General features: G+C 57.6%; 1 protein-coding gene across 2 annotated transcripts; it reads right to left on the bottom strand.

The window, feature by feature from the left end:
- Positions 1–251: 251 nt before the first annotated feature.
- Positions 252–15,324, bottom strand: DBN1 (drebrin 1). Of its 2 annotated transcripts, XM_027035563.2 has the most exons (15): positions 15,056–15,324; positions 10,292–10,347; positions 9,566–9,678; positions 9,333–9,407; positions 9,086–9,232; positions 8,870–8,947; positions 8,444–8,595; positions 8,296–8,359; positions 4,465–4,524; positions 4,255–4,378; positions 3,312–3,449; positions 2,811–2,975; positions 1,703–2,382; positions 1,337–1,439; positions 252–1,136 (listed from the first exon to the last, which is right to left on the bottom strand). In XM_027035563.2, exons 1-15 carry the CDS (start codon positions 15,139–15,141, stop codon positions 1,066–1,068), a joined length of 2,112 nt encoding a protein of 703 aa, XP_026891364.1. In that variant the 5' UTR covers positions 15,142–15,324; the 3' UTR covers positions 252–1,065. The 2 variants fall into 2 exon arrangements, with proteins under 2 accessions (XP_026891364.1, XP_026891366.1); XM_027035565.1 differs by lacking the exon at positions 3,312–3,449 and having other exon boundaries at positions 15,056–15,319.
- Positions 15,325–15,677: the final 353 nt, after the last annotated feature.

The raw sequence follows: 15,677 nt of genomic DNA, 5'->3' as shown, positions 1-15,677 counted from the left end.
TTGGTAGCCAGGCGTGCCTGGGCCTTGGCGACCCAGAACCTGAACGCGTCTTCTGGCTAAAAACTGACCTGAGGTTGAGGAACTAAACTTCACAGGCTGATTCCCCTGGGAGCTCCAGACCCTACCTTCCCTGCCTGTGAGATCACGGTGAGGGTGCTCCCTGTGGCCTTGGAGGTGGGAAGAGTTGGGAATGGGGGTCAGGGGAGGCGGCACACCACAGATCCGCCCCTGGAGGCCCGGAGCAGCAGGCCTGAAGGGATCTGGATTTCTTTATTAACAGACATGAGCACGACCCGTTACAGAAGTTTGTGCTTTCCAAAAACAGTTACTGAACGTGAAAAAGGAACCCAAGCAAAGAGGGAGGAGTTAGGGAGGGGCCATTTAAGCCCCAGGCCCCACCGATAGCCCTAACCTGATCCGCGCCTAGGGCCTCCAGCTTGGGACCTGCCCAGCAGGAGGGGGGCAGGAAAGGGCCTGGAAGCCGAGGGGCCCCAGCTGGGCCTACTTCCTTTGGGCCAGGCGGGGAGGGGTCAAGAGAAGGGCGGGGAGGGGGTCCCAGGGAGCCAGAGCCCACGAGCCATTTATTGCCATGTTTTAAAATTCGTGCAAAATATCTGAAGCCCTGGACAGAGAATACAAAGTGATATTTTTCCAAGAAACATAAAACTAGGAAAAGAGGTGGGGCATTTTCCCACCAGAGCTCCCCCGACGCCAGGCTCCCACGAAGGGCGAGGCCTCCACCCCGTCCAGCTGAGTGAGCAGGGAGGACTAAGAGCTACAATCTGGTCCGGGCGGGGAGGGGGTAGAATTTGCAACAGCGTCTCAACTACCAACGGGAGGAAAACCAGTCAACTGTACAAGTCTCCTATCAACTTTAAAAAAAAGAGAAAAGCTGTAAAAGTCAGGCCCTGTGGGTGGGGAAGCGGCCAAGTCCCGGGCCAGGGCCGGAATCCGGAGTGGGTGCCAGGCGGAGCTGCTGCGAGTGCAGGCACGGCGGGCCGTCTGGCCAGAGGCCGGCACAGGTGGGCGGCCTTGGCGAGGGCAGCCTGAGGGCGGGCGCCACCGCTAATCACCGCCCTCGAAGCCCTCCTCCTCTTCTGGTACTGGGTCTGCATCCCAGCAGGTGATGTCGATTTCTATGGTGTTGGGAAAGGAGGGAAGATAAGGAGATGGCTCAGCACATCCATGGCTGTTTCCCCAAACCGCTGGGAGCTGTGGCTGTATCCACACTTGAACGCAACACCCCCAAGTGATCGTGTGTGTGCGCGCGCGCATATTCACACTTGAACCCAGCACCCCTACCGGAACTCCTCCCTATCACCCACCCCAGCACTACCTGGAGGTTTGTTGTAGAACACAGGAGGCGGGGCCTTTGCGCACAGCTCTTCGGATTGGGCGAACTCCTCCTCCTGTGATTGGCTGAAGTACCCCTCACTGGCCTGCAGGAGGAAAGCTCCAGGTCACTGGGCCCCACCCAGGAGGGCTAGGGCTGACCTACCAGGCCTGAGCGTTTCCCCAGCAACCAGTGATTCTATCAGTGGTTTCCAGGGAAACATGCCTGCCTTGGGCACAAAAGCAGAGATGGCCCAAGGAGGGAGAATGAAATGGAGCCTCCCTCCAATAATATGGGTCTCAGAGAATGGAGGTACTGCCTGCTAGAACCCTGACCACCACCCCTACCACCAGGCTGTCCCTGCCCCACCTGGGTCCCCTCCTTCTGGGTGGTCTCGCCATTGGTCAGCAGGTGGGGCTCTGGCTCTGGCTCCAGCTCTGGCTCCTGATCCAGCTCCTCTAGAGCAGAGGGCAGAGTTGGGACCTGGGAGGTGGCCAGAGGCTCCCCTTCTATTTCCTCTTCTGGGTCACAGAAGGTAGCTGGCGGCTCAGGCAGCTCATCAAAATTGAGAAGGTTGGCACAGCCTTTGCCTGCCAGTGGCAGTGGCTCCTCAACCACCTCATCTAGCAGGGGTACCTCTGCCAGAGTGACCTCGGCACCTGAAGGTGGTGTAGGGACCCTAGGCTCAGCCTGGGATGTGGAGGCCTCTTCCCCGTTGCCAGGCCATAGGTCAATGAGGCTGGCAGCGGCAGGGGAAATGGTGTTGGCAACAGCGGTATCGGCAGTGGCAGTGTCGGTTTCAATGGCATCAGCTACCGGGATGTCAGCTGTGGTGGTGTTGGCCATGGCAGGCTCCAGAGGGGCAGCCAGGACAGCCTGCTCTGGAGATGCCATGAACATCAAGTCCTCCGTGGGGCTGCCTTGCCCCTGGGGAGGCTCTGGTGCCTGTGGGGGCTCCTCCATGGGGCCTGCCCAGGCCTGAGGGGCTGTTGCTCTGGCCTCTTTGCTGGTCTCTTCACTATCCAGGCCAGGCTCGGGCTCCTGGGTCTCTGCAATAGCACAAATGCAGGAGAGAGATGTGGTCAGCTCCCTCAGGGAAAGAAGCAGGCCTGGGACAGCCACCCTACTGTACTCTGCCTACCCCCTGACTTCCAGGACAGAAGGCTTCCACTAAGAGCTCCATACAGAGCACCTTCCAGAACACCCACTGGGCCCTGCTGCCCCTTTATCTCCTAGTGTCTTTAAACTGCTGGGCAGCCCTGGGAGGAAGGCCCCATCCGCATTCCAGTGAGAGATACTGAGATTCAGAGATAGCAGGTCTGACTGCAACACCAAGCTTCCTCCCTGCCATAGCTACTGGGAGGCCCAGTGATGGGTGGCCCAGATCCCTAAGGAGTTGTTACTATGGCCACGTGGGGTTCCCAGCCTGGGGACTGGGGAGAGGCCTGGTGCAGCTAGGGTGCAGCCCCTCATTCACCTTGAGGGGGTGGCGGAGGCAGTGGTGGAGGCTGCGAGGACGTGACCTCATCCAGAGCCCGCTCAATCTGTTCAGCGACAGGGGTAGAAGCCGTGCTGGAGTCAGATGGGCTCCGGGTGGGGATGGGGGTGGGTGCCATCCTCCGGTGGCTGTCCAGGTGGCTGCCTATGGAACAAACCCCCAGGCTGGTCAGTAAGGGCCAAGGGAGCCAGGTGGGACCAGGATTGTCCACCTTGGGGGCCTGGCCATCACCTCCTGTCTGGAGTCTGGGTAGGGGCTAGGAGCCCCCCAGCCCTTCAGGGGCCAGACCACAGCTCCAGACCCTAGAAGCCAGGTCCCTTGGGACAAAAGCCCCTTCAGGGCCAGGGGAAAGAGGCAGGTAATACCTGCTCTGGGGACAAACACCAGAGATCAGTGGTCAGGATGGGGGAGGGCAGGGGCACTGCTGGGAAGCGGGGCCCTCCTTACCCCACCCCACTGAGGCCTGGGGCTGCTACCTACATGGGAGGGAGGAAGAGAGGTTTGGGGTGCGGTGACAGGTGATATAGGGAAAGGGAGTCCGTGGAGGGGAGGAGGAGGAAGAGGAGGAGGAGGAAGGCCCACTGTCCGATGCCTTTATGAAAGGGCAGTACGGACGACCTGCCGAGAGAGACAGACAGAGAGAGACAGAGGACAAGAGAGGGTCAGTCTCCCCCCACCCCCATGAGGCCTCACCCGCCCCCAGGGCTGGCCCTAGAAGTCCAAACTGCCTTCCGCTAGGGCACACAATCAGCCATACTAGGCCACAGCCTCAAACCATCAGATGATTCCCACCAGCACCAGACAAGCAGAGCAATGAGCTTGCCACACAAAGCCAGACTCAAAGCAGTACAGGGACAGCCTGCCCCACCCCTAGAACCCCAGCACAAGGCCAAGCACACAGCAGGGGCAAACACTCAGATCAGCAGACAGAGCAGGAGGGTGCTTTGTGGAGGGAGGTGGAAGTTGCACAGGGAGAATCCCAACGGTGAGCACTGGGTACAGGCTCCAGGCTGCTCAAACTCAGGGCCAGAGTAAGAGTCCACCGCACATGCACCCACAGCCCTTCAGGCAAGACCTAGTTCAACCCCAGGAGGGCCACTCCCCACACTCAAGGGCGGGGGGAGGGGGGGGAGGGGGAGGGAGGGGTGGTTTCAGCCCATGCCAGAGCTGCCCAGATGACCTCTAGCACTACCTGTTGCTCAGCCAAGGCCAACACCAACCCCCCCCCACCTGAGCCCCTCTCAGTCCTGCCACCTGGGAGCCAGTGGGTGAAAGCACACTTGATGAATGGATGGCCTTGCCTTCTCCAAAGGGGTCCTTGGGCAAGGAAGGCTTCCCTTCCAAGAAAGAGTCGCAGAGAGGCTCAGGCCCAAAACCTGAGGAGAGGGGGTCAGGTGGGGGGCGGGGTTAGACCTGGGACTACCTGGTCGGTGGTTGAAGGGTGAGGGTGCATCGCAGCTGCCCGCAGAGGCCGACGCAACTCGTTCCTGCTGCTTGAAGAACTCCCGTGGGTTGTCAGGCCGCTGGGCAATAATGGCTGCTGCCTCCTAGGGGCACAAAGAAAGGGTGAGAGCCAGGCCCAGCTAAGGCAAGCCCTGCCCACCTCACTTTATCCTGCTCCCCCAACTCTCACCTCTACCTCCGATTCTGACTTCTTCATCTGGGTCTCTTCTTCTTCATCCCGCTGGTCACCCTGAAACCAAAAAGACAGTGTCCTGGTCATCCCACTCTCCCAGGAGCTCTTGGCCTTCTTACAGGCCTCATGTTTTCTTCACAACCTGGCAGGAAGCAGCTTGGGGGCGGCACCCCTGCTCCCTTCACTACCCAGTCACATAGTCCCTTTATCTACAAGGCCCTCAGCCACCTCATCTCCAGCTCAGACAGGCCCTGGGTACCCAGCTCAGGGACTCCTGCACCATCACCCCGAGATCCAACAGGCATCCAGGGTCATTCAGGAGTGCTCCCTGCTTTGTAGCTAACTTTTCCTGGACCTCCTACCTCAGTACCTAGCCAACCACACCCCCATCACTGATGCCCGGATCTTGGCATTATGACAGGAGGCTTCTCATTAGTCCCATATCCTTGCTCTCTTCCCATAAAAAGATTTTTTCCAAAATCCAAATCAGACCATGATTTCTCCTAGTTTAACATCCCTTGGGGAGCTTCTCATGAGCCGGAGTGAGTACTAGCTGAGTATGGCCCACAGATGGCTTTTGTTTTGCCAGTATGATGTTTTTATTATTTTTTTTAATGTTTATTCATTTATTTTGAGAGAGAGAAAGTGCATGTATACACACAGGGTAGAGGCAGAGAGGGAGGGAGAGAGAGAATCCCATGGAGGCTCCACTCTCGGTGTAGAGCCCGATATGGGGCTCCATCCGCGACCTGAGCTAAAGTTAGAGGAGTCAGACACTTAACCAACTGAGTCACCCAGGCACCCCCAGTATGATGTTTTTAAAACATTAGTTGCTACCACTTAAAAATCAGGAGTATCAGACCGAAATCAGGATCTCTAGTTTCTCCTGATATGCCAGAAGCCCTGGCAACAATGGCCCGTGTGCTCTTGGCCAGAGCTGTACTGCTGGAACCCTCACCCCAGCTTGCTGCAGACCATCCCCTACTGCACTTCACTAGCTACCTGCACTGGACAGTTTTGAGGCCGCAACCCCAGGAGTAAAGGCAGACGGGGCTCCTTGTTTATCCTACATTCCCTTTCGCTTGCCTGATCTAGCCCGTCACCTCTCTCACACCCTCCTCCCGCCGTGACTCACCCACACTACCTGTAAGATGAAACACAAAGTCCTCAGCACAATGTAGTCACAGTTCCTGGAACACGCACACCATTTCCCACCTCCATGCCTTCACACGGGAGATCAATCCCTCTTGCCCCAAATGCCCAACTCCCACCCCAGGTTCAACTCTTCCTGCTTTCAGCCTCAGCTTGGCACTGCCTCCTGAACAAAAGGACCCTCGCCCATTCAGGTCATTTTTGGGTCTCCATGAGGTGTTCCAGGCATACACCACAGATGACACTAGATCATAATTTCCTTTTTCTGGATCATCACCCCTGCCCCCTGTGGGTGACACAGGCTGAGAAGTCAGATCTGTGTGTGAGCGGCCAGCACATGGTTCAGTTGGCACACATTTGCACAACTGAACTCACTACATCAAAGATTTTTAATCAATGCTGCTCCCGCTACTATTGTGGCAAATGGGGTAGGTTGGGGGAGGGGACTGATGCAGAGAGAATAAGCTGCAGGTAAGGTGGTGAAGTTACAGAGCTTCTTTGTTTTGAGCACATAATCTAAAACTTAAATTTTCCCCTCAGGATACATTAAGAAAATGGCCCTCCAAAGTACCCCTCAAGATGGATGTCACTCCAACCACAGCTTTGTGTCTTCCAGAATGAAATCTAAAGTCCTCCTCTGACCTACCTCTCTCTATTTCCATTCATATTTCCCTTGCTCCTCAGCTCACTCGGCTCCAGGCAGGGTCCTTGCCTTCCTATAAATTACATGCCACCAGCCTTTGATGATGTTCCAGCACTGGCTAGTGTAACCTCACTAGAGTCCTTTGCCAGATTCAAAAAAAGGACTAGAGGCAAGCTCATCACAAAAGCCTTAACTACCAACGTGCAAAACACTGAAACAAATTAGGGCTCTGGGTAGGAAAGTGAGACCAATACACTAATCATAGGGTCAAAAGCACTGCTGTGCCTGAGCAGCTTCAGATACATAGGGAGCTCCCTGGCAGCCCAGGCAAAAACGGAACTCAGTATAAGGAATGCAATTCTTAACAGAGGACAGAAAGCAGAACAGCTTAAGCAAGGAGAAAGCATTTTATGGTCCTAAATTCCAAAATTCACACACGGGACTGTCTTTAAAGTCCTGCAGTTGTAGGGTCACCACACTGACCTGCTAGAGCATCCACTGTCACTGTCACATGAGCTACACTTGAAGGGCCAGACGAGACTCTAATGTAATGGTAATGGTGTTAAGACTTCTAAGACTTTGACTAAAATGCTGACAACTGGTGAAGATGAGTGATCAGGGGATTCACTCTACTACTGTTTCTACTTCTGAGTGCGTGTGTGTGAAATTTTCTGTCAAAATCAACTTTTTCAAAATGACCTTGCTCTGAATGGGTAAACAAAATGTGGTGTATACATACAATGGAGTATTATCAGCCTTAAAAAGGAAGACATTCTGACACATGGATGAACCTTGAAAACACTGCGAAGTGAAATAACCTAGCCACAAAAGAAAAAAATATTACATGATTCCATTCAAATGAGGTACTTCAGAGGCGTCAAATTCATACAAAGTAGAAAGGCAGTTGCCTGAGGTCTGGGGAAACAGAGAATGGGGAGTTTAATGTTTAATGCAGACAGAGTTTCAGTATGGGAAGATGAAATTTTTGAGGATAAATAGTGATGACAGTTGTACAATACGAACATATTGGCAATCTTAATACCACTAAGCTGTACGCTTAAAAAATGGTTAAGGTGGCACATTTTATGTTACATACGTTTCGGCACAATTCAAAATAAGCGGATTCACTGATTAATTTTGAAAAAAATCTTGCCCACCTTGTTCTCCACTGTTTCGAACACCTGGCACATGGCAGGTGACAAATGTTTGCTGAATGAACGATTGCAGGTGGAGCTTACTAACCACACATCATCTCCGCCCCGAGGGGCTACTGTGATTAGAGTGAACTATGACAGCCACTTCATGCCAGGGCCTCTGCAGGGCTGACCGGTCTCCTCCCTCCCAGCCTCCTGTGAGTATGACCCTGTGTCCCCGCAGCACAAATGGCCATCATAGTCCCAATCCAGATGAGTAGTACCCACCTCCCATCCTGAACTATACCATGTTCAGCCCTGAACGACTTTAGCTATTGCTGAAATACAAAATTCAATTCAAAGCATGAAGACTCAACTCCACTATGATTTTCAAAGGGTCAGGTCCCACGGCCCATCCCAATGTTTGGATGTCAGATGGCACCCTCGGAACAGGGGCTACTCTAAAGGAGATACTACAGATGCTCAGAGCACTGGCCCGGGCTCATTCATGTGGCTCTGCAGCACAACTGTGGTGGGGACCATGCCGCCAGACCCCAAAGTGCAGGAAGTGTGCCCAATCCACCCCAAGCCGTTTAGGCTCCACTGGGAGGGGTAGAGGGAGGCTGGTCAGTGAAGGTCATGGTAGATTTTCCCTTCTATTCTATAAAAGAAGCTTCTTCCAAGGAGGTTTCTTTCCACAGCCAAGGAACAGAGGCCCACATGATCAGGTGGCAGGCCTGACACACTGTGATACTCCATGTCCATGCAAAGGTACCCTGAACACCTGGAACTGTCCCCAAGCCACGGATATCCCCCCGCCCCTCCCGCGAAGCCCAGGAACACAAGGACCATTCTCACTTCCCCTCACTGGGAGACTGGGAGCCCTGGCTAAAAACTTACAAAGATAGACTGCTCTTTCAACCGCCGCTTGGCCTCCTCAGCTTCTAACGTCTGCTGTTTCCTCCTGGAACGATAAGCCAGCATGCACACCTGAGGGTGGGTCCACCGGAGGCCTGGAGCATGTGGCCTGGGGTGGGGCAGGGCCGACCTGTGCTCCTCTATCTGCTGTTCCCGCTCTCGGTAGCGCCGTTCCCGCTCCTCCTGCTCCTGCCGCTCCTGCTCCATCCGCTCTTGCTCAAACCGGAGTCTCTCATCCAGAGCTTTCTTCCGCTCTTCCTCCTTCCTCAGCTCTTCCTCCTTCTGCAACCCCCCACGCCAAGGCAGTGCAGGCCCTGAGCTGGGGCCCGCCTCTGCCCCTCCAGCCCATCCCCAACCCAGGATTGGGGAGGTACCAGTTCTGGGATTTATGCCCTATAGGCATAAAGCCAAAAGGGCTCCCTCTTTCAGCTGGGGTAGCAAACAAGATGGAACACATTGTTTAAGGGAGGGACCTGGGGATAGAAGCCAGAGCTATGCCTTGGGGTAGGGTCAGGGAGGGGCAGCTCAGCCTGAAAGCTGGCGCCAAGGTCCACACCTTGGCTTGCTCCCAGAACTGCTCGCGGTTAATCCGCTTCATTTCCACAGCTGCATCAGTTTTCTGATAGGTGGTGCCCTGCAAAGTCAAATGGCTTGGCATGAGTGGGGAGAATGGGCTGAGTGCTCCGGGAGCTGCCATACACAAAGGGTGAGGACCGAGAGAGGTGGGGCAGGTGCAGCCCTGGCAGGGCCAGCCTGCCCCAGGCACACTGACCACCGGCTCGGCGTTCTCATCCTCACGTAGCCGCAGTCGGTGCAGCACGGGGCTGGAGAGCCGTGCTAGCCCATTGGAGAGTCGCTGCCCGATGGCACCCGCATCTATGTCTTCCACGCTGCTGGCGTTCACAATCACGTCGACACCCTGCAGCAAGAAGTCGTGTTCACGCAGCATGGCTCTGTCCCATCACTACCACCAGCCAGTGCAGAGACCCTGCTCCCACAAGCCCCAACCCCACTCGCACCTGGAAGAATTCAGCCACCTTAGCCACGTGGCTGGCACAAGCGCATTTGCGGGCATCAGGCACATCTTCACCAACCTGCAAAGTACCCAGGGAAGAGGAGGTCGGGAAAGGACAAGAGGGGTCAGCAGCCTGAGGCCCCGGGCTCTCTTTCCAGGGGGCTAGTGGGGCGCTCTCTGGTGGTGTCAGTGGGTGAAGTGGGGACTTTACTCCCTTCCCAGCCCATAGCTGCATACCCAGTTGATGAGCACATATTTTGGCAGAGCAGCCTGGGAGTCCTTGACGCTGCAGAAGCCGTACATCACCTTCTGGTTCTCAAAGTGGCCGGAGAGCTCCTGCAAACCCCCATCTGGGGGAATCAGGAGGGTATCAGGACTCTCCATCTCCTGAACCCTTACCCTGCAAAGGGCCTGGAACCCGAAGGAAAGACTCCTCTCGTGGGCTCTGCAGGCACACCCAGAGATCTGGAGGCCCCGCAGTTCTGTGCTGGTGTGAGACAGGGCCAGCAGGCAGGAACGAGCTTTGTCTCTGAAACCCCTGGGGCCTGACTTAGGGTAGGACTGAGGAAGTGTTTGTTCTTCACACATCCCTTGTCTCACTGTTCGCACACCATCTCTTACACCGTGCTAGTGCCCGCTGAGGTAAAATTTAAAACCCCTGGGTTCCCGAGAAAGTGGAAGTGATCCGGGCCATACCTGCCAGGCCCCTTCTCTCCTAGCTGAGTGACTTTGGGCAGTCACTCTCCCTTTCTGAGGCTCACTCTTCTTATAATCAAATAGCAAGCAAGGCTCCCTCCCTCCCCACCCTGGGGATCTTAGGGATGGCTGGAGGAAGGACACAGGCAGACAAGTGTGGGTCGACTGGCTGCAAGCAAGGAGATGGCATGCAGCCAGGCGGGTGGGGAAGAAAACAACCAGAGGAGGGGGCGGAGAGGAAGGCAAAGGAATGGCTGGAATTCTTACCTCCTGATGCTGCAAGCTTGAGGTCATCTGAGCCATCCTCATATGTGTACAGAGCCCTGGGGAAAGGGAGGGGTGGCTCAGAGTACTGTCAGGGCCCAGGCTGCCAATTTTGGGTGGGGATGGCTCTGGGGAGGAGGAGGAACACAGAGGGGGCAGGCCAAGAGTAGGGATTCTGGCCCAGCACTGCCATGTCATCACGACAGCAGGGCTAGGCACCAATTCTGGCTGAAGCCCAGTGGGAGGCAGCCTGGGACCTGGGACAGGGAGGCCTGGGTCAGCCGGGGAGTAGGCAATGGGGCAGAAATCGCTGCCTAGTCGCTGGCTTTGAGGGAGCCTATGTGTCCCATGCTCAGAGCCTGGGCCCTGGCAGCCTACAACCCAGTGAGCGGGTGTGAGATGGGAGATTCCAAGGCGACGGTTCCTTGGTTACCGTTCCCTGGCTACCATGATCCTCATCCTCCATTGGCTGTCGCCAGGAACCTACCTGGCGTGTTCTTCAGTACCCACGGCCCCTCCTCCCATGGCAAGGGAGGGGGAGGAGAGAGAACCTGGTGCTCTCTTCGATGGGCATCCCTGGGTAACCATGGCAACCTGGCAATTGGCACATGACTGGCCCACCCTACCCACATTCTCCTGAACACAAAGGACCCTGGGGACATGGCTTTGGCCTCAATCTTGGCCTCTCAGAAATGGGGATGAGGTCAACGTGGCCACTCTTGTCACTCTTGCCCAGACTCAGACCCCTGGCATGTTCTCCTGGCCTTCCAGGCCCTAGGCCTCTGCCAGAGCTGAGGCCCTGGCCTCCCGGGAATGCTGGCCTTTCCTTCTGCCTTAGCTTCACCAGAAAGCTGACTGTAGCAGCCTTCTTCCTTCCCCCTCCTTAGCTTTTTCTGCTCTGGCTTTTTCTCCCCAAGCAGCAGTGGCACAGCATCCATTTCGCGCAAGGGAAGGCAGAGACGTTTCCTGAGAACCCACTGGAGTGAGGAAGAAGAGCCTTGTCCCGGAGGCTCAGGAGGTCTCAAGCTCCTTCTCCACGCTTTCCTTTCTCTACTCCCAGAACAAGTGGAGGAGGCTAGGAGCTAGAAGAAGGGGAGGCAAGGTGATGGAGAAGAGAAAGGGAGGGGGAAACAGAAAGAAAGGAGGAAGAAAGAGAAAAGAAAGGAAGTGAAGGGATGAAGAGAAAACGAAAGACAGAGGGAGCGAGGGAAGAAAGGGGGAGGGAGAGCGGGAAGAGGAAGGAGGGGGAGAGAAGGAGGGGGAGAGAAGAAGGGGGAGGGAGGGAGGAAGGAAGGAGGAGGGCCCAGGGAAGGAAGGAGGGCCTGGCCCAGTCTCAAGGGGTCAGCACAAGTCAAGATCCCTAGCCCCCTGCTTCTTGGGATCCCCCCCTCCAGAAAGGGACACAGGTGGGCTGTGGGGCTGGGAGCTCCTGGTCCAACTGTTGCCTGGGCCCCAACCCTGGCAGCTGCTTCCCAGCACAGCTGTCCCACCACCTGTCTGGCTACCCTAACCCACCACTGGGAACAAAGGGCCCTCAGAGAAGCAGGGAGAGTCTGTCTGTCTCCATTCTGCAGACCAGAAATGGAGGCAGAACTCAAAGACCCTGGCTGCCAGACACTGCTCTAGATATCACATCTCGCTGGAACAACTTGTCAGCCTCTCTGGGGGCCCTTGCTCCCCGCAAGAACACCTGCCTGCCAAGGACCCCTTCCGCCCCAACCCTTGCCTACCCACCTCTGGCCATCTTTTCCTGCTATGGCCACAGCCCTTGCCTGGCAGAAACCATGCCTAAGTTGTAGGCCTTCAACCCTGAGCTCCGCCCCACCTGTCTTTCCAGCCAGACATCCATATCCACACCAAACACTTGGGGTGTGCTGGATGGCTCCCTTATCCCAAACACAATTCTGGATATTTCCCACCCTGGAGCCTCTGCATATGTGGTTCCCTCCACAGGAAGGCCAGACTTAGTTCTCTACCCCACTGCCCACCCTTGGCTGAAATCCTTCAGGGCCCCCAGTGCCAGCTCCCAAGAAAGCCCTGCCCTAAGCTGCACCTTCCCAGAGCACTTACCACACCCCAGCAGGGACAGCAAGAGGCATCTGAACCCATCCTAGCTTTCACTAGACCTGAGCTCCTCCAACACATCAGAGGCAGCCTGGGCCTGCATGGGTGGGAGCTGGTGACACCACAAGGTATCAGGAAGGGAGGCCCAGGAATCTACCTGTCTTACCAGCTCCAACCCCTGAAGACAGACAATACCCTAGCTATAAGCTTTGTGAAGCTGAGCATTTGATTTGGTCAATCCACACTTATCACTCCCTGGGTTCCAAGACCAGCATAGGGCAGCAACAGTAGGTACCTGTGATACTGACACAAACTCTGAGAAACCACCTAGGCCAGAGACACTGGACTAGGGTGGGGTGGGGACTGGAGTGTAGCCACTCCAGGGAGATCCTGAGTTCAGCTGAGGTGGGGGACCAAAGGCAGGTGGACTCTTCAGGACAATCCCACTCTCAGGATGTTGCAGCTGGAAGGGCCTTGGGGGTCCCAGATATGGTGGAGTCCTGTCGCCTCTTCATCTTTTCAAAAAGACCAGAGGGGAGCAGACACTTTGTGTGTGGTCACACAGTGAGTAGTGTCACACCCAGGACAACACTTGCTCTTCCCACTACATAACCTGACTTCCTGGGCCCAGTGCCAGGGCAGTGGTCCATTTCAGAGGCTCTGCCACCTAGGAGTGAGCTCCCCCATCCCCTTCCCTCCCACTCAGAGGCAAGGTAAGTGAAGGCAGTGCCAAGCCCCTTGACCAAGACAGCAACTGTACCCAAGATGCCCTCCTCTGGCCTCCTAGTGCAGGGTCTGCCCATGAGTCTTGAGACCCCACTGTACCCCTGGCTCGGTACTGGGCTTTGGGGGAATTCATGGCCCACTCTGTAGGATATGATTCTCACACTCTTTTTACAAAATGCTATCTGGGCCCTTGGGAGTGAGCAAATGTGTGCATGTGCGAGGGTGCGTGTCTGCGTGTGTGTGTGTATGTGTGTGTCCCACACACAACCCAGAAGGGGGGGGTGACGCATGCCAGTGATGAATAACTTGATTTGGCCACATGGATGCTGCTGGGCATTGGGAGCCCAGGCCTCTGCTAAGCAGGATGTGGGCCAGCAGTGGTTGTGTGGCCCTGTACTAGGCCGCCAGAGCCCAATTTCTGGGAGGTTAGGGGGGAAATGGGGTGATGGCAGACACTAACCACCAGACCGGAGGGTGAGGGGGACGTCTTAGGGTGGGCTGTGCCTCTCTGCAGACAGGGCCCATATCCCAAGGCTAACTCCTCCACCAGGCCAAGCCGGCCACTTGCCCTGAACTCCTCCCATGATCTCAGCCCCCTTGGGGCAGGGCTGGGACAATAGGTGGGCCGCCTGCCCACTTAGCCTGTGCTGGCCTCTCCTGTGACTGACCTGCAGGACATGAGAGCTTGTCTCCCGCGTCCATCCCTCCAGGCCTGGCTGCCAGCCAGTGCTGCAGTACCATGGCACGGGCGCCTGGCCATCTTGCCCCTCCTCCAGCCCCCAGGTCAGTGTCCCTACCCAACTGCCCTCCTAAGGTGAGGGTGAAGCCAGCCCAGGTGAGGTCCCTCACGCCTATCCTCTCTCTGTGCCTCAGTTTCCTGCCTGTCAGGAGAAGAACAGGCCTAGAGAACAGAATGGGTACCTGTCCCAGGAGAGAGTATTTTGGGGCAAGATGATTCCTGAATGGGGCAGTTTGCTTTCCTGCCACCCAGGGGACTCCAGAGGGAGAGCAGGTGGCCCATCCCCTCATACAGCTCAGGGGAAGACAACAGCTGGGGAAGCGGGAGAGGGTAGTTCAGCTTTCCCCCACCAGGGAGCTGAGAGTCCCTGGCCACTGGGCCATGAGGCTTAGGGGCTCAGTGGATCTACTCACCCTCTCATCCCTCTTTGGGGGTTCCCTCCACACTTGTGCGCCTGAGGGCTTCCTCCCAGGAACCCCAGATGGCCACCTAGCCAGGCAGTTCAGTCCCCGTTGCATCTCCCAGCCCTGATGCCTAGTCCCCACAATCCCCTCCGGGTCGGGTCGGAGAGAAGAGGACTCATCTCTGCCTCCTCCACGACCCCTGAGGGGAACAGGAGTCACTGGGTGATTGCTATGTGGCAAAGAACGTCTTTCCATCACACCCCAACTCCGAGAGGCCCCCCGGTGGGCGGGGCGCCCCGGCCCCCAGCCCGCCCTGCTCCTCCCCCGCCCTAGCTTTCCTTTGTGCTGTGGCCGGGCCGGGCTGGGCAAGGCAGGCTGCGCTGGCTCCGCTAGCTCGGTCCCCGCCTCGTCCCCGCCCGGTCTTCGCCCGCTCGAAGGTGGCGAAGGTGCCCTTGGCCGCCCCGTGCACACCTGTCCCCCGGGCCCGGGGCGGAAGGGCAGAGGGCGGGGGATGGGCTACCGCAGGGCCATGCGGCCCCGGACCACACATCTGGGACCCTGCCTCTCCCTGACCTGCGTCGGGCCACCGCTCCCACCGCGAGACTGGGGCCGCCTGTGGGAGCTCGGGCCCGGCAGTGCCCCGCCTGGCCCGGCCCGGCCCCTCCCCCGGCACGCACAAAGGCAGCCCCTCCCTGACCCTCCCGGGCCGCTGCACCATTTCGGGGTCTCCCCCTCCCTTCCCGGCTGCAGGGCGGCGGAGCCGGGTGGAAACAAAGGCGCGGCGGCGGCGGCGCGGGGACAAAGGGGCCGGGGGGGCGGGGGCGGGGGGCTCACCAGTCGGCCGCGCTCTCCTCCCGAATCACCTCCTCGTACGCCGCCAGCAGCTCCAGGCGGTGGCCGCTGAAGCTGACGCCAGCCATGCTGCTGGCCGGACCGAGACCGAACGGACAGACGCACAGACGGACGGACGGCCAGAGGAGCAGGGAAGGAAAGAAGGAGTCGCCGCCGCTGCCGCCTCGGAGCCTCTGCAGCGTTGCGAGCCGAGCGAGCCAGCGGCCGGGGGGAGGGGAGCCGGCCGGCGGGGGGCGGGGGGCGCAGGCTCCGCCCGGCTCGCTCCCTCCGCGCGCTCGGTCCTAGCGCCGCCCTGGCCCGGCGCAGGGGGAGGCCCGCCCCCCCTTCCCGGCCTGCCCCGGGGCGCCCCCACGCCCCTCACCCACAGCCCCTGCACTCTTCGCCCGGGAGCGGGTCTGCCCTTCAGCTCTCAAGGCGCGTCCCACCCACGTCCTAAAACCTCGCCTACAGTGTTCCCAACGTAGGCGCTCACCGCTTCTCCAGCCCTTTACCCAGCCGAGACCCTACCTCACCACACTTACCGTATGCAACCACTACCCAGGCCCAGCTTCACCCCTCTTCTTTCCAGCTCCTTGTCCCAGTTCCAAACCCACTTCATTCCATT

The sequence above is a fragment of the Acinonyx jubatus genome, chromosome A1, assembly GCF_027475565.1.
Source record: "Acinonyx jubatus isolate Ajub_Pintada_27869175 chromosome A1, VMU_Ajub_asm_v1.0, whole genome shotgun sequence".
NCBI classification, from domain to species: domain Eukaryota; kingdom Metazoa; phylum Chordata; class Mammalia; order Carnivora; family Felidae; genus Acinonyx; species Acinonyx jubatus.
The sequence above is the reverse complement of the archived record's forward strand: the minus strand, read 5'-3'. Positions and strand labels throughout refer to the sequence as shown.

What these genes read in the sequence shown, in the direction of transcription:
- DBN1 (XM_027035563.2), bottom strand. Translation starts at nt 15,141, where the DNA reads ATGGCTGGCGTCAGCTTCAGCGGCCACCGCCTGGAGCTGCTGGCGGCG. An exon ending in ATGAGAACGCCGAGCCGGTG is followed by an intron (nt 8,948 to 9,085) that starts GTCAGTGTGCCT and finishes TTGACTTTGCAG; the next exon opens with GGCACCACCTATCAGAAAAC. An exon ending in GCCTCCGCCACCCCCTCAAG is followed by an intron (nt 2,383 to 2,810) that starts GTGAATGAGGGG and finishes GTGCTATTGCAG; the next exon opens with AGACCCAGGAGCCCGAGCCT.